Source organism: Glossina fuscipes, unplaced genomic scaffold, assembly GCF_014805625.2.
Source record: "Glossina fuscipes isolate IAEA_lab_2018 unplaced genomic scaffold, Yale_Gfus_2 1, whole genome shotgun sequence".
NCBI lineage: Eukaryota > Metazoa > Arthropoda > Insecta > Diptera > Glossinidae > Glossina > Glossina fuscipes.
In genome coordinates, this window is record NW_023998415.1 from 15,828,735 (window position 1) to 15,852,860 (window position 24,126).

The 24,126-nt window shown below is 31.5% G+C and overlaps 2 protein-coding genes across 5 annotated transcripts; one reads left to right on the forward strand and one right to left on the reverse strand.

Annotated features, from left to right (window-relative positions):
* Positions 1 to 890: 890 nt before the first annotated feature.
* LOC119645226 (tyrosine-protein phosphatase 69D) lies at positions 891 to 22,923 on the forward strand. Of its 3 annotated transcripts, XM_038045285.1 has the most exons (13): positions 891 to 1,196; positions 3,366 to 3,474; positions 3,552 to 5,389; positions 5,494 to 5,748; positions 7,444 to 7,690; positions 7,823 to 8,717; positions 9,832 to 9,984; positions 11,410 to 11,520; positions 12,758 to 12,937; positions 13,006 to 13,313; positions 13,667 to 13,802; positions 16,555 to 16,639; positions 22,819 to 22,923. In XM_038045285.1, the coding sequence occupies exons 1-12, from the start codon at positions 1,082 to 1,084 to the stop codon at positions 16,621 to 16,623; spliced, it is 4,416 nt and encodes a 1,471-aa protein (XP_037901213.1). In that variant the 5' UTR covers positions 891 to 1,081; the 3' UTR covers positions 16,624 to 16,639; positions 22,819 to 22,923. The 3 variants fall into 3 exon arrangements, with proteins under 3 accessions (XP_037901213.1, XP_037901212.1, XP_037901214.1); XM_038045284.1 differs by lacking the exon at positions 22,819 to 22,923 and having other exon boundaries at positions 16,555 to 16,713; XM_038045286.1 differs by lacking the exons at positions 16,555 to 16,639; positions 22,819 to 22,923 and adding an exon at positions 14,004 to 14,182.
* LOC119645227 (myotubularin-related protein 9) lies at positions 17,796 to 20,868 on the reverse strand. 2 transcript variants are annotated; one of them, XM_038045288.1, is made up of 10 exons: positions 20,637 to 20,868; positions 20,026 to 20,382; positions 19,804 to 19,888; positions 19,638 to 19,743; positions 19,296 to 19,569; positions 18,991 to 19,237; positions 18,673 to 18,901; positions 18,188 to 18,600; positions 18,034 to 18,131; positions 17,796 to 17,966 (listed from the first exon to the last, which is right to left on the reverse strand). In XM_038045288.1, the coding sequence occupies exons 2-10, from the start codon at positions 20,170 to 20,172 to the stop codon at positions 17,895 to 17,897; spliced, it is 1,671 nt and encodes a 556-aa protein (XP_037901216.1). In that variant the 5' UTR covers positions 20,173 to 20,382; positions 20,637 to 20,868; the 3' UTR covers positions 17,796 to 17,894. The 2 variants fall into 2 exon arrangements, with proteins under 2 accessions (XP_037901216.1, XP_037901215.1); XM_038045287.1 differs by having other exon boundaries at positions 19,638 to 19,888.
* Positions 22,924 to 24,126: the final 1,203 nt, after the last annotated feature.

A 24,126-nucleotide genomic window follows, 5' to 3' on the forward strand; every position in this document is an offset into this window, starting at 1 on the left:
TTTACTTACGTGTCAAACGAATGTCTTTATAAACTTATTGAGTATTAAACGTGTAAAAGTAGTGTTATTTATAAATTTTGAAATATGTAGAAAATTCATTAATTTATGGACTTGCGATTGCCATGATATACATCTCATTGTTACGTATATTATGAACGTTTCGACAAACTTTGTATATAGCATATTTAGGTTCTTACACAATAAAATCTTGGGCGCTTATCAGGCTTTTTAAATCGCATTTCATAAGCATATAAAATGCCGCGCTTGTCTGGCTTACCGTTTGAGCAGTAAAAATGACGAAATTAATGTAAATATCAACAGTCAACATGTGATTTAGAAAGTAAAAATAAAGATAATTAATATAAACATGCATAAAGCACTAATATATGAAAATTAAAATTTAGAAAATTAATGTAAAAGTAAATATGCATTTTTATTAGCGAAATAAAAAATTAAATGAATGTAAAGAATTGTCATAGTGCAGAACTTTGGAACAACATTTAAAGGGATATATTTACGTTCATTTTTAAAATTTTTTATATTACCAATTAATATGTTTATTTATTTATTTTTAAGTCAATCCTTTTCATATTTGGTTATTTACATTTATTTTAACTTTCTTTTGCTTTTTTTGCAAAAAAAATTCTTACTGATTTATATTTACATCAATATCTTTTTTTCTTCGCAAACAATATAGTAAAACATGTATATTATTTTGCAGCTTGAGAAGCATGAAAAGCGCTCAAAATCGTATTGTGTTTGCACCATATTAGGCAGCGTGAGTATTTAGATATATTTCATTACTCCTGAAACTACTATTTATGATTCCTTAAAAAAGTACTCTACATGGTTGATGTTTTGTATTGATTTTTGCGTAATTGAAACTGCGAAGCTCACCCAGCCGAGTGTTTAGATTTTAAATTGCGAATCGTGATGTTTTTACATAAATTAAAACAAATTTGTAATGTTTACAATCATAATTTACTTACTTAGTGTTAGTGTTAACTGTCCATCGCATAGTCTTTGGCCTAAATATTAAACTGTAATTAAATTTATCATAACCATCATTACTTAATTAAAAATGTCGCACAAAGAGAATTGTTGGAGCCAGAGACTTGTTCCATCGACTTTATTAAAAATGATTATATTTTATATATTGATAATCGCCATAGGATGTAGTTCTGGAAAAACACAAGGTAAAACGGCAATTGATATATTTTAATTGCTTTTGTGTAAAGCTAGTGCGTATCGTTTCGCTTCCTTAATGCCGACGCCCTTTAGTCCAATGTGCATTGAACTGATACAATATTTTTGAGTATTGTTTACTCGTTTTTCGTAGTATATAGATAGACACCTACATATCTAAATACATACACTTTTATAATTTCGTTAACTCTATCTCTATTAGTAAAAGGATAAGCACTAAATATCTTGGAATGTCATGTTGCTTTCTGAAGTCAAATAATTTCTCTATTAATGTGAATGGTATGGTCGATCCACTTGAAGAGAAAATAAATAATAAGTTAATTGATTTTGCTTATGAACTACAATGCTTTAGATCAATTAAAAGAGACGTTACTATTTAGCTTGTCCGTCTCTTTTAATGCGCGCCTATGACACTAATTTTATAGTAACAGATAGCAGATATAATAACAATAACGGGCCCAAGTTAGAAATAGGAATTTGAATCTAAAAATTTTTATGTGATTCCGCAAAAATGTTCAGGTAGATAAGTCTATATCTAAATATAAAAACAAATCGAAATTCGTAGCAATTTTTATGACATTTATATGAAATAATCGTGCATAGAAGGCGTAAGCGTGAACATCTATGGCCTATCTTTGGTATGAATTATGCAAATCGCTGCTTAAAACCCTTGTAAATTTTTACTTCTTCATTTTTATTCATTTAACTTTAATCGCAGCTTAATGCTTCAACAGAGCAAAGATTTAGCCAATTTATTTAATAAATTATTTTATACGGATTTTAGCCACTGTCAATACGGATATCCTTTAGTATAAATTTAGTCTTTCTGTTCAAGTTTGCCTAATTCTTTCATATAGCCTTTAGCCGAAAGTCTCTTACTAAACGAATTGATATGGAGATTTCCCGGAGATGGAAAATTTGATTTTTTGTACAAAATCACTCCGCAGCGTTCCCAATATATATGGCATGAGTTATGTTCGAAGGATTACAGCGAGAGTTCTTCGTTTTTGTTCTTGATTTAATGGAAGTCTTTAAATGTTTAAAATTTTTAAATAAAAATCAAAGAATTAGACTTGAAAGAGAAATTTGAAAATCCAGTCCCTATATAGTGCAATTACACTTTTAAGTGGTACGCATTCACGTACCGAAGTGATTTTCCTGGAGCACACAGCGAATAGGATATTTTCCATTAAACGTACTAACGTTCAAAAGAAAGCGTTTGTTTAATAGAAAGTAATAAAAAGTTGTCTTGCAGTTTCGCCCCTCTACTTAACGAATTCACACAGTATTTCATAAATTTATTTCGTTATCTTATCTTATATGATTTATTTTTAATAATATTTTTATATATCATTATTGTTCTTAAATAACCATATTTATGAAATGACTTCAAATATTGTGCTCATTTTTGCAGGGGCAAAAAGCTTATTACTAAAAAAAAGTAACAACTTTTATCGGCCTTGTCTTCTATTCAAAAATATGATCTGAAAAGAGATCGAAAACGACATCTTAACTCCTTACAAGATTGTACGCGTACTGATCGAATATTTCAAAAAAGCGCTACGGACTTATTTCTGATAGGGATTTATCTTGAAAGTAGCTATGTAGTACGAGTACTTGTTAATGATAATCATAAAGGAATTACTATCATAGTCTGATTGGCTAAGATTATTGAGAAACCTTGATGTGTATTTCCTTTTAAAGCCACATATATATATGAATGGATGGTAGTGGGATGATTGTCATTCTCAGATAGAACATTTGATACAGTTAACAGAAGAATATTCTTGGATTAAGGGACACCTTGGTGTGCATAGACATTGTTCCGATCGTTTTTCTCCAGAATCTTTTTTCTGGAGTTCGACCATTTTGTAAGCAGATTTTATCGTACGTCCCTCTTGACTATAGGGCGCACTTAGTCGACGAAAGTGAATATTTTAAATCTTTATTTCGTTATTCACGCTGATCAAAATTGTACATATTATACAAACGTTTGGCAAATATCTTGTGTGGTAGGTGTAAAAATTAGTTTTATTGTTCGCCATTAGAAAATGCTTTACGATCTAGATATATTAATATAATATATTCCATCGGCAGTTTGTGTAGTAGCTTTGTTTTGTTTTTTTTGCAAATATTTTAATTATTTCAAAAAATTACAGGTTTAAGTGGTGTTGAAATCGGTAGCAATATCACAATCAAATGTTTTTCGAACGACAAAAATGTTACATGGAAGTTTAAAGATAAAAAACTTGAAATCGATGGCAAAAGGTAAGTCCAGTAAGAGAATTATTTCTAGTGTTACATAAGAATTATTAAAAAAAGTTTTCTTTATTGTATTTTTGCAGATATTTTGTCGAAATTAGTAAATTAGAAAACAATACAAATGAGATATTTGAGAACCATGAATACGAAATAAGTTTATTTATATTAAATGTGCAAGTAGAAGATGAGGGTATGTACACATGCGAATCGCCCGATAACGCGGTTTATCAAAAAATGTTTGTTCAACCTATCGTCATTCCGGTGATAAGTGATGGTAATGGTCCTCGAGTTAAGCAAAAAATTGGCAATGCGGTAACTTTATTTTGCGTTGTCCACGTGTATCCTCAAAACGATACACTGCATCAGCAGTTAAAGTGGCTAAAGGATGAGAATTCATTTAGCTTCTTGGATCAATCATCAAATCTGAAGAAAATAAACGCAACGCATGTTAATCACACATTAGAGTTAACTGAAGTTTATAAAAAAGAGAACGGTTCATATGCTTGCGTGGTATTTGAGGCTGATGGCAATGAAGTTGCACGAAAAAATATCGCGTTGCTGGTAATGGATGTGCCACAAGTTCGAATCGATTATGTAAAGGCAGTAGGTGAAAGTAAGATCTATTTAAACTGGACGGTAAACGATGGAAATGATCCCATACAAAAGTATTTTATTCAGTATACTGAAGAAGGAAATCCAACATTCACTTACTATAAGGATGTAATAGGTGGAGGCAATATGTCATATATCCTGGAAAATTTTTTACCAAACACAAGCTACATTTTACGAATCACTGCCAAAAACAGCATTGGTGACGGTTTAACCTATCAATATCCCGGACTGGTGACTACGCTTGAAAAGGATCCGATATTTATACCGAAAGTGAAAACTACTGGTAGCACAGCGTCCACTATTACTATTGGGTGGGATCCCCCTTCACCCGATTTGCTACCATTTGTTCAATATTATGAGCTAGTGGTATCTGAGGCGGGAGAGGTATCACGTATCGTTGAAGAAACAGTTTATCAGCAAAACTCTAGAAATCTTCCATACATGTTCGATAACTTGAAAACTGCCACTGAATATGAATTTAAAGTAAGAGCTTGTAGTGACCTCACGAAGACCTGTGGAACGTGGTCTGATACAGTAAACGGTACTACTATGGATGGTATTGCATCCAAGCCAACCGATTTGCAAGTCGCTTGCATTCATCATAATATATCCAAAATTAACACTGTTGATATTATGTGGAAATCTCCTAAAATACCAAATGGGAGAGTAGTTTCTTATCTTATCCATTTGGAAGGCAGAGCCTATTATAGACTAAATGGTCAAATGCAAAATGAAACGTGGGGACCGAAGATTCGTAGAGTCGATGAACCTCATTACAGAACTACCTATGATGGTGTTAATTCAAATACAAATTATACAGTTGCAGTTTCAGCGATAACGCGGCATCGAAAAACAGGCGAATCAGCTATTGGCAAGTGTACGATGCCGGTATCGGTGCCTGACACAATTACACGCGTGATGTGGACGAAAGTACGCACAAATGATGACAAATGCGTCTTTAAATTATTCATTCCAAGAGTAAGTGAAAGAAATGGGCCAATATGCTGTTACAGAATATATTTAATAAGGATGCGAAGTCATAACACCGATTTACCTTCTCCTGATAAACTTAATATATCTACGTATAACGAAGTGCATGCGCCTAATAACTCTGTTGGTGGGGCGTATCTTGCCGAAATGTTCTCAGGTAATAGTTTTAAGTCTGAAATTTTCCTTGGCGACGGAAAGCGATTTTTCGAAAATGATGGTTACTCTACCGATATAGTAGATATCGCATGTAGAACTTGCTTAAAAGGCGAGCCGTTTTTAAAACGAAGTTTGGATATATCACCATTGAAGGATATATCAGGTGCGTATGAAAATGAAATTTTCATTTCAATTGATGATTCAAATTAAATATACGCTGGAATTTTTAGATTAACAACAAATTTTTTTTCTTCATTTAAATTATAGAAATACTTACGCAAATAGAACACAGTCATCTGGAGCAACTGAACAAAGCTGGAAATTTAACAGAAGCTGCATCTAAAATTCTTAACTCAAAAAGACGTCGAAAAAGAAAATCACAATTGATATTTGGTGATGGCGTGGAATTAACCGAGTTAGGACCCGAGTCAAAATCAATTGGTATTTCTCGAACGCCAGACGAAATATACGACGGAGAAATTGACATGAATAGCAATTATACGGGTTTTCTGGAAGTCATTGGTATGTAATGGACTTACATTTACTATGACATTTGATCCAGGAACTGCTTAATTTCAAAATGAAATTATTCCGAAGTTTGGGATTGCAGGAATAAACAGCACGTAGGATCGGAGAATGTTTTTTTGAATTTTATTTCTTTTAATACCCAAGTGACCTTGGCTCTTTCCACTAGGTTTAATCGCACCAATGGTGACGCTGTCAGTTTTTGCCGCCAAAAATTTTAACATCAAAGAGCATTGTAAAATGCTACAAAAATTTCAAATTGATGAATAATAGCATGTGTTTTATTAATTGGAGAAAGGAGAAAACGAATATAATTAATTAAACAAACTACCTTAATGGATAAAAAATGAACTGAATTAAAATTAGATAAAAAGGAAAAATATATATATATATATATATATATATATACCTACATTATGTCACTGTTATAAAGATGAATTGGCGCCGATTGAATGGCCTATTCGTTCGATATCACGAGGCGGCGAGAAAATGCGACTAAGCAGAAAAAAAGTCTATTTTGTAGATTTGCTAGAAATTCGCTAGGGTACCTACCTAGGCATTTGACATGGGGATTCGACATTTTCAAGCCTGGCAACTCGTTTGTAATTTAACATTTCAGTAAAATTAAACTCAAACAAGACCAGGATAGTCCCCTAATCCAAATTATCATGAATCTTGACTTAGATCAATCAATCTAAAGAGCTGCGGCTATTTGTACGAATTGTAAAGGTAGCTAAGTATCAGACTTGATCAAAAACATAACAGTCTCTATATTCTTTTGTTACGCAATCTTTTAAGAAAATGAAAAATTTTGTAAGATTAAAAATAGGACCCAATGTACATGGGTATCTGTTATCAAAGCTAAAGTTTTCAAAATAGTGTTGCTTTCAGGCTTCTACGCTTTTCCTCAAAGATTGAAATTGCAATAATTCTTAGTTCTTGGCATAAAATATAAGAGAGAGTCAAACCCGATCAAAAATGTCTTTAAATTTATCATACAACAAACGTAGGAGAAATTGCTAATTAATGAATAATAGGATATCTTTGACGGTCCTTTTGAGAATTTGTAACTAATAGTTAAGCCGACAAATTAAAAAAAAAAAAAAAAAAAATTAACTTAAGGTATATTGATTGAAAAACAAACTATCGATCATTACAATGTTAATATAAAAACTCAAATGTGAACTAATTTATGGGAAAAATATGATATTTCTGCGTATATTCGATATCATATAAGGAAATATAAAATCACTTGCGATTTGAAAGAGAAGATATTACTTGTTTCTTCAAATCGTTAATAATTTTGCAATGCAATCACTCACTTTTAACAAAAAATATTTTCGCACAGACCGAATCGATATTAAAATTTTGGTTTCGTATGCGTCAAATGGATTTGCCTTAAAAACAATTGAAATTTTACTTATGTCTGCAGGATGCGTGTAGTTCATTTTACAAAAGTAAGAAGCAATTGAGAAACTGCACGAAAGAGTTCTCGAGATTGGGTGGGTTATATAAGTGATTTTTTGCCGGTCTAATAAAATTCAATTGAAATCAAATACAAAGATTTGAGATTTCGAAATCGAAATATGGCTTTTTCTAATCATTGTGTTTCCGACGATTGAATGCCGTTTATGTCCTAAGAATTAGGAAAATTTTGAAAATAACTTATGACTTGAAAAACAATTTTTCTAGTGCGCAATAATTCTTCGGTTTTAAGAGCTTATAGCGATTACTTTGAAATTATCACTCCTGGATCTACTGTGGAGCAATACAATGGCAACACTGATATCTCAATTATGCTGAACATCGTAATACAAATCTTAGCTATCTTGATCGGTATAGTCTTGGTAGTTTTGATAGTATTGTGCTTTCTGTACCATTCGAATTCGAAAAATTCAGGATCAGGCGAAGAAGTGATAACTCTACGTGATTCCTTAAGGTTAGTTAAATCATTGCAATTCATTTATCAGGTATGTAAATATATAAAAAAAAAAAAATAATAAGGTACTTAGTCCTTATTATTATTTTATTTACTTTATTTGATCAAGTTTTCGAAATTTGTGTTTTACAGTCGTGTCCTGTTTGGTGGTCGTTCCAGCAATCATCGTCATTTTATTGGTTCAGCAAACGGTAAAATAACAGATGTGGGTCCCATTCAAAAAGCAGATTTATATATGGCGTATAAAAATCGTCATAAAGATACAGACTATGGATTCTTGCGTGAATATGAAATGCTTCCAAATCGATTTAGTGATCGCACTACTAAAAATTCTGATTTAAAAGAAAACGCTCCAAAAAATCGCTATCCCGATATTAAGGCCTATGATCAAACAAGAGTAAAATTATCGCAAATAAATGGCATTCAAGGATCCGATTATATAAATGCAAATTTCGTTATCGGTTATAAGGAAAGGAAAAAATTTATTTGCGCTCAAGGTCCTATGGAGTCAACCGTTAACGATTTTTGGCGTATGATATGGGAACAACACTTGGAAATTATTGTCATGCTAACTAATTTAGAAGAATATAATAAAACAAAATGCGCTAAATATTGGCCAGAAAAAATCTTAGATTTAAAGCAATATGGCGATATTGCGGTTAAATTTATATCGGAGAAGAAACATGGCGACTATCTAATCAGAACGTTAGATATATATAAGCGCAGTCCATTGAATGATGACGAGGAGGAGAGTCGTCAAATTACCCAATATCATTACTTAGTATGGAAAGATTTTATGGCTCCGGAACATCCCCATGGTCTTGTTAAATTTATTCGTCACATAAATGCTGTTTACTCCGTACAACGCGGTCCGATATTAGTTCATTGTAGTGCCGGCGTAGGCCGTACAGGTACACTAGTGGCCCTAGATTCACTATTGCAACAATTAGAGGAAGAGGAACAAGTATCCATTTTTAATACAGTTTGCGATTTGCGACATCAGAGGAATTTCTTGGTTCAATCATTGGTAAGAGAAGTAAAGTTTTTTGATATAATGTAGAACTTACTCAAATACAGTTGAATCTATCTATCTATAAATTGTTTATAAATGCTCGAACGATCGAATACAAATATAGAGCACTAAGCTAAGTAATTGAAATAATTTTAATACAACTCTAAAACAATTGATTTAACTTAACTTCGCTTCATCTCGGGATAATATTATAAAATCATTTTTAAGGCGCATAATTTCTGTCAGACTATTGATAAAATTGTAAATTTCAATTTTCTCACCATAAGTACATAAGTAAAAGTATATGTGTAGCCTTCACCTGTATTTATTCCAGTACAATAATAATAATAATGGATCTTCAAAATCTACTTAAATTACACCTAACAATATTTTAGTTGGGCAAGGTCGACGATTAATTGCACTACACTACTCCTCCTAATCAAGAAATCTTTGCTTATTTTCGCCATAAAATACAAAAAGTTGGAAGAACATAGTGCAGTGCAAAAGCATAGTTTTTAATGAGCATAGCTCTTATATGGGAGAGAGAGAGAGAGAGAGAGAGAGAGCGCAAAATTGTGGACTGATATTCAAATGTCCAAATTTAGTGCAATTAATCTTCTTTTCAAAAGACCTCATTATCATCATCATCATGAGTATTAAATGTAAGACTTTTATTACAATAGAAAAGCTTACTTTTCATGAGCATCGTATACACGGAATGGCGTTGAAAAAATAGACCTGCTTTATCCAACTATTGTTAAGTTAATATGTATGTCAAAGTACTATTATCAAACAATTTTCATTTCAAAATGTTAAAAATTTAAACTATAATATATCCTATAAATACTTATTTTTTATAGGCAAGTAAGTTTATATGGAAGGGGGTTCAAAAGATCGGCCCATTTGATGTATACATCTTTCGCATCAATAATGTATGCCGAAATGCTACTACTCACCGATTGTAGTGTATCAAATGCCGTTAAAATTTACGACTTGCGGATGGGCAGATAGTGTGTCTATCATAAACTTTGTAGGGCATAAATAGAGTTAGCTAACGCGACTTGAAAGTGAATGAAAAAATTAAAAAGAATTTGTTTTTTTTTTTTTTTTTTTTTTTTTTAAATTTCAGAAACAATATATCTTTCTATATCGAGCCCTACTGGATACAGCTCATTTAGGAAACACCGAGCTAAGCGTTGTTGGCTTATCGCTAACAGTTGAAAACTTAAAGTCGAAACCCGAGGATGGAAAAGAAAAATGTAAACTGGAAATTGAATTTGAGGTAAATTTTTACAAAAAATTATTATACATTTTGCTATTTGATTATTTTGTCCTTTAAACTAACCGGTTTATTTTTGATGTTATTCACATCATGTCCTTGCGGTCTCCTTTTCATAAATGTTACGTTGATTCTCAATAGAATCATTTACATGTCGCTCTCAGTAATTTGACATGTGATCCTGGCCACTCTAGTCTCGTTGCCACTCTATGAAAATAGATTATTACTTTTAACCTTATCTTTAGTGGGAAAACATACGCTTATCCTATGCGTTACATTCTTAGTTAAGTTAACAAAGTTAATACTATTGACGTCTTCACCTTATTAAGGGTAGAATAACTTTAATATTCTTAGCCATTCTTCAGAAAATTATAAGCTGTTCAATCCGTTCAGGGTAATCTGCAAAAATCAAATCTATCTATCTATCTATCTATCTATAATTTCATCTTAATATCAAGTCGTCTTAATATGCGTGTAAAGCTTCGTAAATGAAGAATGAATTATGTTCACTAATTTGGATTGCCAAGCTTTTGCATGGGTTTAGTAATTCACTTCTAGATTGGCTGCAAATCTGTATATCATAAAGACAAACGCAAAGCTTGTCTGTATTAAAAGCTATAAGGAATTCTTCGACTTTGAGATGGGACATCATCAACAAATTGAAGAATATCATTACAGGACCCGGTGAGAAAATTAAAATGCTTTGGATGCCAAGTCATTTCGGTTTATTGGGTAACAAGCAAGTACGCTGTTTCCGCGTCTCTTATTACAGATGATGTCATGGAAAAGTTGGATGTATTTGAAAGAAAAGTTCAAGAGGGAATTATAGAAGGAAATCTACAACAATATCATCGTCAGCCCTACTCTTCTTCTATTAACCCTCAATTAATTCCATCTTTATATCGAACAAATGTTAAGAAAATCAAGATCCAAATATTTTTTTGGAGAATTCGCCTTGGCCACGCAACGTTGTCATTGCAACGAAGCCTTCCTCCACAATCTACAATTTTGAATGGAAGCTCACTATTAAGCACCTTCTGTGTGACTGCCCTAAATTTTCCTTGCCTAGACATATTGCATTTGGAGCGATTAATCCTGCGCATGCGTACTCTATAATCAGCTACAGAATAGAATATTAATACTTTTAGAAATTATAACCGATAGCCATAGCCTATGTTGTTACTGCCCAATGTCATCTTTTCTTTTAGCCTTCGAATTTATTTCATTAATTTAAAATTATGATAAATATATTTACGATCATTTTTATTAAATAACTTATCCAGAAAGAAAGAATCAATTTAATGAGAATTATAGATTGAGCAGTGATTATCACATTACATACGCCATTAACGATGTATTTAAATTTGAAAAGCAGATTTTATATGTTATTATATATTATATATGTTGTTTTCATGAATCAATTTTCAGAAATTACAGATGATGAGCGATGAAACGAATAAATCGTGTTCTGTCGGAGCCAGTGAACAAAATGCAACAAAGAACAGAAGTGAACTTGTCATACCCTATGATAGAAATCGGGTATGTATATATATATATATATATATATATATATATATATAGATGTAGATTACTAATTGGAAAAAATATCTTTGGCCAAATTACTAACCCGTAATCAGAATAAATTGTCTTGTAAAGTACTTGAAAAAAAAAAAAAGCAAGAAAATTATATTCGGCCGCGATCGAATATTTTATACCCATCAACGTTATCCTAAGGCAAATAAGAAAAAAAAAAAAAAACAACGGAGAAACTTAATTTCCATACTCCATAATAATAGGTGGGCGTTACCGAATTATTTTGATTTTTAGAATAAAAGTGGAACTTTATATTGTGTATCTGTGTAATGTGGTGTTCCCAGTTATTGTTGCATAGACATGTGGGTGTAACAGGCCCTTGTCCCTTGATCACTGTTGGGCAGATTGGCACGCTTCAGAGATTTCCAAATTTTGAAGATGGCCAAGCAATTATATATTTTACGAGTGTTTTTACACCGTCGCTACTATGCGTTATAAAGGTTTTGTACAAAAAAAAAAAAAAAAAAAAAAAAAAAATGAAATTATGGCACACTATAAGATTGTATGGATATGGTCGAATTCTTTCATTTGTGTGTGTATGTGTGTGTGTGTGCAAACACTACAGTAACGTGTATGGAATATGCGTTCACATTTTTATAGTTTATGAGTGAGTAATGGGGAAAAGAACCAATTTTTTTTTTTTGTTTTTTGAAAACAGAAATGTTCTCAGTTTACCTAGTATTGTAGGTGTGTCCTTCGATCCATTTGCCCTATTTTCAGTATCAATCTACGTGCAAGAATTTCTAATTTTTCTGCCGAATTTTCGCCAGAAGAAGAATGCACGCACAGACGGACAGACGTATATGCTTAAATTAACTAAGCATTTAATGCTAATTAAGAGTTATATATATACTTTAGAGTGTTGCTGAAGCTTAATTGTAGGTGATATAAATGTTTGGACGAAACGAATATACGCCTCATCTTTCGGTGATTGATATAAAAAGGAATTTTTTTTTATGGTAAAATAAAAGATTTATATAAAAATCCATGCATGTTTGCATGCGTATAATTAACGCACAACATGAACAACGAGTGCTGTCATTAACGAATAGGACTAACAATTATATAATAATATATATTGCATATATATATATATATATATATATATATATATACTATAGCACTGATTAGCATTGATTTGTATTATTATTAAATAATGATATAATAATCGTTTCGTTTTTAGGTCATATTATCTCCTCTACCACATAAGGACAATTCCACATATATTAATGCATCATTTATTGAGGGATATGATAATTCGGAGAGTTATATCATCACACAAGATCCCATCGAAAATACTATTGAAGATTTTTGGAGAATGGTCTCCGAGCAAAGTATTACAACAATTATCATGTTGTCGGAAGTGAGTTGACGCTTAAATTATAGGTGAAAAAAAAATATTAGATATTATATTATTATATTTATGAATAGATTGGGGATGGTCCTCGAAAGTGTCCAAGATATTGGGCAGACGATGAAATACAATTTGATCATATTCTTGTTAAATATATGCAAAGTGAAAGTTGTCCATATTATACCAGACGAGAATTTGATGTGACTAATTGTAAAATTAACGATACTATAAAAGTAACTCAATTTCAATATAATGGCTGGCCGACGGTAGAAGGCGAAGTACCTGAAGTTTGTAGAGGTATTATCGAATTGGTTGATCAAGCTCTAAGTCATCACAGCAAAGATAAAAGTGTCGGATGTAAATCTCCTCTTACCGTTCATTGCAGGTAAATTATGGGTTCAATTTATCATATTTCTTATTTCACATATTATTTTTTTTAAATTCTCTAATGATCAAAGTGCATATGTTGTCCGTTCAGTCCTTGAAGTTTGAATTAAAAAAACTTCAAAATTCAGTTTCAGTACACATTCATTATCTAATGAATATGGTAAGGTAATTAATTAAAGTCGCTTCATTGGAGTCCTTTTCTTCTTGTCATATAACAATTTCATGCACATTTACATCTGTCCATCGCGGCCTGTAACCGAATTTGAAAACAGTGCGAATAACTAGTGTGTAAGCAGGCAATCTCATGTTGTTCCTAATTTCTTTTCTTTTATAATTACGTTTTTTTTTTAGTCTGGGTACTGATCGCAGTTCCATATTCGTTGCCATGTGTATTTTAGTACAACAATTACGCACAGAAAAATCTGTCGATATTTGTTCTACCGCAAGAAAAATAAGATCACAAAGATCAAGGCTGATTGACACATATGTAAGTATGAATAAATGCACAAATTCAATATTTTTCATCTTATATGCAAATTGATTTCATACAACATAGCTTAATGCTTAATGCTGTTTTCAATATTTCAAATTATGATAATTAATTTTAAGTCAAAGACGAATAATAGAATATAAATAGTTGTCGTCTTCTTTTCTTCTTTATTTATTTATATATTTTTTATTTTTACAGACATTGGCTTTTACCTTTAGAACGACTTTGCCTTACTTATTATAACTCTAAACATATTTCCTTCAATGAAGAATATTGTTTTTGTACAATCTATCAATTCAACGAAACCTACTTACCTAGTGGCAATGTTAGGCAATTACAATAATTACATTACATAAGCTTTGACATAGAAAATATTTGATAATATTATTAAAGCAATGAAAATGAAAAAAGTAAGAAAGTTAATTAGTTAGTTAGTTGCATATCCATCACCATCACCCTTAAAATCTATAGCGTCTCATCCTTTTATTTACAGTTATAAAAATGTGAATGGAACAAAATTTTAATTTCTATCTCTTAATTCACTAAAAAAAAAAAAAAATAAAATAAAATAAAGGCATATACACAAACAAATTTTCTTACATAATTTCTATTTTGTTCACTATTCTGAAGTTACAGTAGAAGGACACGTCTACCGTGTAGATGATCATGGGCATCGTACAATATAAAATATTAAAATTGTATTTTTTTTTATTTTTTTTTTATTTTTTTTTTTAATATGACAGAAATCGCCTAAAGAAATTATATGTAAAAATATATAGCAAGGAAGAAAGTTATGTTCGGCGGTAGGCCGAATTTTGCATACTAATCACTATGCTTTACGCATTCTACTCTTCAAATTATTTTCTTTGATACCTAGATCGCTGGTATTATTATGAAGAAAAAATGAAATGCGATGTCTATCATATTCATTTTACAATGAATTCATTTTTAGGCAGACAAATATATCTTCATTTGAGGAGTATACAAAATAGTTTTAAACATTTTGTCTTGTTTACCTTATGATAAATAATAAGTTACATTTTAAAAAAAAGCGAAAAAAAAATTAAATTTAATTACTTTGTAACTTTGTGTGGACACGGCCGGATTGCTTGCATTTTTGAACCGAAAAAGTAAAGTGTCTCGTAAAGCAATTGTTCGCAGTTTCCGTCGTCTAACTTTAATAATTTTGCGAATAACAAGGAAATATCGAAAAATTCTTATTAGAAAAAACTGAATTGCATTCAGTTTAGGCTCTACTGCGCAGTTTTGCTCTGATCATTGTGGCTCATTGTCAATATCAACGTGCGTGCAGAAACTGCCAATGTTTTCAAATCAAATTTAAAGTTGATATCATCACCATTTTTGCGACCAGGACAACACACACCGGACAGACGGACAGACATGGCTAAATCAACTCCGAATTTCACGATGATCAAGAATATATATGTATATATATATATATATATATACTTTCTTACGGTTTCTTACGGTTTCCTTTCCGGTGTTGCATATATTACGGGGAAAAAACAAAATTAGTACACGCCCATCTTACGTCGGTGGATAGAAAAATGATAATAGTAAATCCGTTTTAGTCATAATACTTTGTGTGGGCATAAACATGACCGAGAAGATTTTGTATTTCAGTCAAAGTTAGTCTTCTTTAATAGCAATAGATGCGATAAATACATGCAAATAAATATTTGTTATTCTCATAGTTACAACAATAACACGGTTGTTCACCAATAAACATAAATATATTCTTTTTTAAATGAAAAATATTTCTTTTGTTACTTACGGAAGATACTCGATACTTTGAAATGGAACGCGCACTGAACTTTTACCATAACCTCAAGTTTCGTGTATTTGAATATAAAGTGACTTAAGCCGCTAGAAAAATGCCTAATAACAGATTTTAGAACACAAAAAAAAAAAAATGAGCGACAAGGGCGAAGAATATTCTTCATTTGTATCAAACCCGACGGAATATTCATTCATTCTATCTATTGACAAAGCAATTTTGATCGAGTGTCCAACAAATGTGCACGCTTGTTATCAAGCAGCGGGCAATAGTTGCGAAATTTGTTTTTTATTACCCAATACAATTTAAATTTTTTATATGCTAAACTTATGGACTGAATTTTCACAACAAATTCTCAATAAAACTGATAGCCTGAAATGCTTGTATTTTAAGACTTTAGTCTTACAATTTATATCCCTAACTAAATTATCAATTATAATAATAATAATAATAATGACAATTTGTAAAATTCGTTGCTGGAATTAAGTATTTCATTATTACTTTTTTTGCTCGGTTTTGCGAATTATTTCATTTTAGACGATTTTCTAACGTTATTGAGTATATATATCTATAAATTTACTTTATATGTCGCATGGATTTCTTATACGATTTGTTTTATACGGTTTTCGAAGGCAACGTATGTACCATGTACCATGTAAAAAAAAAACTTCGCGTATATTATAATAATCAGCACAATGCCTATATCGCCTCTTTGCGTTTTATCAGTCTTAAGACTTTAGATATTATTTATTGTATATATTTTTTTTTTAATTGTTCTTTACATACACACACACACACACACACATATATATATATATATATACATATATATATATATATATATATTATACATATATATATATATATATATGTATAATATATTTTACACACATTAGTTAATTTGTAACATTTTTAAATTAATTAAGTTAATTAATGTTTATTTATTTTCAGGCACAATACGAGTTCCTACATCGCGCCGTTGTCAACTACGCTGATCTACATAAACTCTCATCTGATTAATGATAAAATTAACTGTGTAAAGTATATTGAACTTAATATGTATGTATGTAGGATAAAACGTGTCATATATTGAAAAAACAAAAAAAAAAAACAAAAAAAAAAAAAATCCATTTGAGCTAACAAAGACCATTCATTCATTAGTAAACAGATTAATTTCGTTCTTTTTGTATAAAAGTGAAATTTCGTAAGCGCGTAAGTGTAAAACTACTTATAGTATTATATACATACTTAAATTGTATGCATATGTATGTACGTATGAATTAAGTAATTAACCAAAGGACAATTTAAGTGTAATTTAATTTTATATTTATCACTAATAAAAGTGCATTTGCCATAATAATACATTTCATCAATATAAAAGGCATTTAAAAATATTCAACTTTTCAAAACAAAATCTTTTTGGAAATTTCAATTCACTTTATTACTATACTATATTGATTAGGTGACCGACCTATCTATCTATCTATCCTACGTCCTATCATAAAATCATAGTTATTATTATTATTCTTCTTCTTCTTCTCCTTTTTTTTTTTTTTTGCCTTAATATATTCAATTTTTGAAATGATCATAACGCATAGCAACGGACAGGTAAAGGTACTTTTGCGTAATCGCTTTTGGATTCTTCCTTCTAAATTTTTAATTCTCTTATTTTGCATCTATGATAAACTATTTGTTTTACAAGCAATTGTTACGCAAACTTTCTCGTAGAAGCAGAAGTTACGCACTTTTAACACAAACGTTACTTCCTTCCTCCTACTCACAACTAAGCTCGATTATCTCAACAAGATTTATTTTGCTTTACTTTCATCTTTAAAATATCGCTACCAATATTTATACACTACCACGTTAAACATAAATTGTTGGCCATCGCGAATTTAAAAATTGTTTTTTGAAAGCATTTTGTAGAGCTTACCATTTTTCTTGCTTCGTTATCTTTGGTAAAATGATTTTCGAAATATGCGAATAAAAATCAAATCAAAAATTCTTAATTCTTTATAAATGCTGGCGTTAATTTATTAATTAAGTTTCGAGAAGAGGTAATTCAAAATATTTTTTCATTTTTTTTTTTTTTTGTTTTTTTGATTTTTTTTTTTTGGTTTTTTTTTTTTTTTTTTTTTTTACAAATATATATACATAGCTGTTTGTCCAAAAGATTTACAATAATTTAATACTTTGAGATTAAAAAGGAAAAAGAGAGAGGGAAAGACAGAGACAGCGAGAGAGTGTGAGAGAGAGAGAGAGAGACTGACTGTATACAATAGGAAGAGATCTCAATTTCCTGATTTAAGTAATTTTAAAATTTCACATCTCAAGTCCGAAGCTTGTTTTCGCAATTTGAGAGCCTAAAAAAAAAAAAAAAAATATTTTAAAACTGCCTATCATTTTTTTAATAATTCTAGTTAGATTTACCTTCGAGCGTAGCTCCTTCTCTGTTGTTACCAAGTGTAATATTTGTGCAAGATTTCTTTCACTGTTTATTTGATCGACAGTCCAACGCAGATAGAGTTCTAATCAGACATATAATATCTAGAATAAATATATGAATGAAAATGAATGCTCTTACCCTGCCACAATTCCAAACTGATTGGAGCAACTGATGGCCATATAACATTCGGATTCGGTTCATATAATGGATTGAGTAAATTTTTAAGTACATCGGGTCTATTTAGATATGACCATAAACTGGTAGTTCGAGTATGAACGCGCAATTCGTGTCGCTCACGCTCCGAATCACATAAAAATGTACCATATTGCGAGAAGTAACTATGCTCGAAGAGTAAAATCAATAGTTGTATATTAAATTCAAAACTGCAGGGAAATTGTTTATATAGCTGATGAATACAGTCTAGGAATAAGAGAAATGTAGCACCACAATTTTTCGGTCGATTTTGAGGCAGTGTGTAACACGAATATTGATGCCGTGAAGCGAATGGATGACCAGCTTGAATCCATTCACGTTCTACAAGGGCCTGAATCCTGAGTACCATTATATATAAATTGACATTTTCATCTCTTGCTTTATTACAATTTATTACAATTTTTTCTTACCCTCTTACTGTACGACAATCTGGATTTAGTATGATTTGTACTAATGATGTCACAATTAAAGTTGAATCTAAACCCATTGCTCCGTGCACCAGCACTGGGCTGCCCTCTTGGTCTAAACATTGGGCCACCACGCAGGCAGCATTTAAAGAATTTAAAACCAAACTTAACCATTGACTGCCATCCAAACGCGAGAGCCATTTGTCGGACGTGCAAGCGGTATCATTACATGCTGCAATCATACAATATATATATATGTGAATAAAGTTCGTATACGATGAAATAAATACATAAATACATAAGCGTAGATTTATTGATTACCTTCAATCATTTTGGCAAAACAATCTAAAATCGCTGCAGGCGAAGATATATTGCCTATAGAACGATTGACTTTTTTCCATTGCGAGTAGTGTTGATCTGTTTCTGTATTTGATTTCCCCTTTCCCCATGTATCAACTATAAAGCCCTTCTTACTACGACCTAATACCACATTCAATATTGCCTCGTCGGCTCGGCATCTTTTCATACTCTGCGTGGATATAGGTTGAGCGCTGCGTAACAAAGCAGCCTAGTAATAAAAATAATTGTTAAAGTTTTGTAAATCCCTAACCGCATTGTGCACTTACTCCATTCTCATGCCTATAGCAAAGAACTGGAAATCGACCGCCATCTCTGAACGTGGCGGACTGTACAATTTGTTCATCCGTAATGCATTTTGGTACTATCAGTGCTGCACCGTATGTTGGGCATAATTTAAAGTCTTTGTTAATATGAGCAATACGCCACTCACAGCCTAAAGAACCATCGTAACCATTCGCTGCTGCGACAGAATTTACCGGTACATTACAAGTGCCTACACTACTGCTACTGCCTACGAGTTTCGCAAACTCCAATTCCGGCCTAAAAGCAAAAAAAATTTCAAAAATTAAAATGATGAAATTAATTAAATACTAATGATCGCTTAGTACCGGAACATTGTGTAACCGTCTTCAAGTATGGTATACATTGGCCGATAAAAGAATGGATATTCCAATTCGGGATTGTGCAGTGAACTTAATGCCTCCAGTGATGCAGCTACATTTAGGTACTCTTTAGCATATTTGATTTCCAACGATATGATACGCAAATCCTTACATTTTAATGTTATTATGCCACCCATTAAGACATTCTGTACTACGAAAGGTTTTTTCTCCACTCCATCGATATTCTTGTGCATTAGCTGCGAAACAAACGACAGTTCATTCATGATAATCAATTACATTTTGCTTAATTTAATTCATAAACAGATACAGGCACACACACATACATACATATATACATACATGCATACACACACAAATATTCTCACGCACTAACCCATAATTCTTGACTACTCTCTTGACGTGCGGAGAGCAGTAAATGATGACCAGTAATGCAAAGTGTGCCTTCAACTGTTGCATGTAAATGGTCATGTAAAAGTACGCCGTCCAGTTTCGGCGTTTTTATCAACTCAACAAATTCCATGGTCACACGCTGAACTCAGTACTGAGAACCAGTAGAATAGCAAATCAATCGATCGATATAAGCTGATGGTGATGATGATGACTTAACCCCTTCCCTTAACACCCTTAAGGCAGTCAAGTGGATGCACAGAACGTAATTGGCTTGGAGACGGTGTTTTTATTCAATATTGCACTCTCCGTCAGTCAACTTTTTACATCCGACATATTGCACCTTAAATTTATATTGAATGGATTGAATGCTTGATTAACCTAACAATAACATTGTTAATATATTGATTGGAGCTGATTCTATCAAATGTTTTGCAACTAGAATATAAATATATATGTATATAAATATATGAAACATTATTTTCATAGTTTGATTGTATATTGGTTACCGCAAAATAATCAAAGCGCGACAAGGCAAAGGATTTCATATTTTCATACATATATATTTATTCATATACATACGAGCCGGAGATTCACCTGTAGCTTAAGACAATCTTTCTTAAACGATTAAGCAGTATATTATTAAAAGATTTATAGAGAGATTTTGCACATATATATGTAATTGACAAATTCCGATTTCAAATTGACTATTTGCGATTCACCGATCTAAAGATTCGCTTTAAAGTACAAAATTATGTAAACCGAACTAACTTTTCTTAACTATATTAATCAATTACAGATAATTTCTAAATTCTGAATACGTTCTCTAAACTGCAGTGAATGCTCACGGCTTACATTACAACTGAGGACAAGAAATTTATTATTATCCTCGGCTCAGGCCGAATATTTGCTTACTTACAATCGTAAAATTTCAATTCAATTTTAATGTGAGAGCGAAATTCTTCATTAGGCGAAATCCCCAAATAGACATAACGATTCAATATAAGTTAATAGTCTTATAAATAATAAGTATATTAATCATTTTAAATATATATATATATATATGTATATATGTGTACCATACATATAGTATATATTGCATAGAAAGGGCCTGACAATGAATCAAAATTTAGTCGATTTCATTTTTATTGTAAATAAGTGCGAAATTTTAAACAGACATCTCTGCTTTAAGAACGTGCTTCAAGTCATATGCATATCTTTAAAAAGTTTCCCAAAATTATTCGAACCATTTAATATCGTTTATTTACCTAATGTCTGACTTGGATCAGGTTTTTCTCCTCTATTTAGGTTTGCTTTTTGCAACAAACATTGTTTTATATACGATTTCAGTGCACAGATTTCCGACTATCGTTTAGAATATTAATCATATATATCCGGATGCTTGAAGCGAATTTCTGTATGCTACAAACGCATCGACAAACATAATACAATTTCTAATAATAGCTGTTCTCATGTTTGGAATACCGCATTACCGATTACGATTTGCAATCGATATGTTAGTGTAAATGCCAATTGTCATATATATTTTAATGTTAATCGCATAATTGCGATAAACAGCGTTGTAAAATGTATTACGTTTGTTACAACGTTCCTTTAGTTTTCAATTTCATTGCAAATATACGATGATTAAAATTATATAAAAATAAGCCTGGGTCCGCTTTATAATCAAATTAATGCAAATTTCCTAAGGTCCTACGTTAACAGCACGACCGACTGCATATTCGTATAGCGTCTTACACATACATTGTTAGTAACATTCATAAGTTCATTTAATACAAATTTTTTGCTGACTTTTGCAATTTATTTGAAATCCTTTTAAAGACTATTATGTGGGGGGTGAAGGCAAAAAGGGATTAAAATCTCATTTGGTATACATTTTCGGAATTAAGGCTTACAACTAAGGCTTACATATTAGCAGAATGTTTATTTCCAGTTTCCAGTCGAATGGAGTATTTGGGCATTTATTGCTTAAATTTCTGTTAATTTTAGATTGATAAATGCTATAGGTGCTAATTTTTTTTAATAATGTTTATGGGTCATGTAATTATCAAAATCATTTTGCCTTTTTAGCGTTTTAACCCGTTTGTATCCGGGGTCTTCCATTGAAAATCATGGGCCGATGGAGATCATAGATAGGGCAAGCTAAACAGTGGTCCAGAGCGAACGTTCAACCCCTTCGTTAAGTAGTTTCGTACATCCGTTGGTCCGTATATGGGTTATAGCAGGTATAATTTTTTGCTTTTTATGGGATAAAATTTGAAACCCCCCTATTTCTCCCGAACTAACTAGCTCATCAGTGAGACATGCACATGTACATTTTACAGTCTCCAATCCTTGTAAAATTGCCATCCAAATGGAGTCCGAAATTCAATAACGGTAAAAGTTCTTTGTATACTAACACTTTGTGTTATCCTAAAATCTGTATAGTGGATTACATTACCGCGACTCGTTTTCTTAACTCACGTTTCCGACTCTCACATAGATACCATTACTTTTTCCCTTTCTACTATGCCCACGAGCGCACATGTAGGAAAGAACGTCAAATATCTTTAGAACAAAAAATTACCAAGGAGCGGGTGTAGCCGGTTACGATCAGATAAGATATCATAAAAATTTTAATATACATATAATTGAGTTCCACACGTGCTGTTCTATAACGGACTTTTTAATGCTTTACCATGTAATGGGTCATATAAAAAGTCTTCGCGCAGTCTTTTCCGCAGTTTCGTGCTCCTTTTTGATAGCTTGCTCTTTTCAGATGATTCCAAACTGCCATTTGGTTGACTGTTAATGGCTCACCTATTTCTGACAGCTTATGTGCCGGTCTTGTTTCATCAGTAACAAAATTTCAGCGAGATGCAACTTTTACATCGAAATTTCCGGAAAGGAATCGAACAAACCACTTTCGGGTCCTAGGTACGTTAACTCACCGTACACTTGATAAATTTTTTATCATTTTTTTGCATGTTTTAACTTTTTTTATAGTAAAAAAGCACTACATAGCGTATTTGTTCAGATATTTCACGCATTCTTACAAGAGCAAAGAACAAAAAAAACAACAAAAAAAAACAAGCTGAAATGTCACCTATTAAGCGCATATTCGTTTAAAACAATCAGATGAGTGTTGCCCGATATATAGGCAATAACCCTGTAAATACATTTCCTATGATCAAATATTTGTGGACCAATAAGCCTTTCCTTCAGCTATGGCTGTATGTCATCTGTGAATATGATTAAGAATTTATTAAGTTAGAATTTATTAAATTAGATTAAGAAAATGTACACTTCTCCGTCATACGTTTATTTAGATATTTACAAATATATATATATATATATATATATATATATATATATATGTTTTTTTTTATTTATTTAGATAGCACTTGGATTGTTTTGTAAAAAAAATATTTAACATATGATGTTTGAGTATAAAAGCTTTATAAAAACCAAGTAGATGTTTTTTTTGAGAAAGACTTCCCCCAGTCAAAATGGTAACAACGTAGTATGGACTTAAAATGTAAATGAATTTTGACTTAAAATGTAAAACATCATCGCTTAAACACCTTTGGGTTTTTGTCAATTTGTATGCATTTCCATATGTCTGTCCGTTTTAAATTAGACAAAGACTCAAAGACCCATATATTTATACATATATATATATATACATATATATATATCTATTGGCCCTCCCATAGATAACGGTAGTTTACCTATGGTTAAATCGATGGAAGCACTACGGGACATGTGTTTTAAGTTTTTATAATAGTAAGAAAACATATTCTCGCCTTCACTTCTGGTATCATCTTCATCATGTAGATTCAATATCATCATCAGTTTTGTAAAAAGACCATCTGTAGCACTCAAGGTCACTTAGTTAGTAAACAGTCAATGAGTCTTTCACATGAGTAATAATAAATAAATTATCTTGTATGCGTTTACTCTGTTCCACGTTAGCTGGCTGCAATTGAAATTTTTGTAAATAACATTAGGAAAAGGAGTGATAAGGACAAAAAACATAAATAAAAATTAATACACGTAAAAAATTATACAACGACAATCCCAGCAA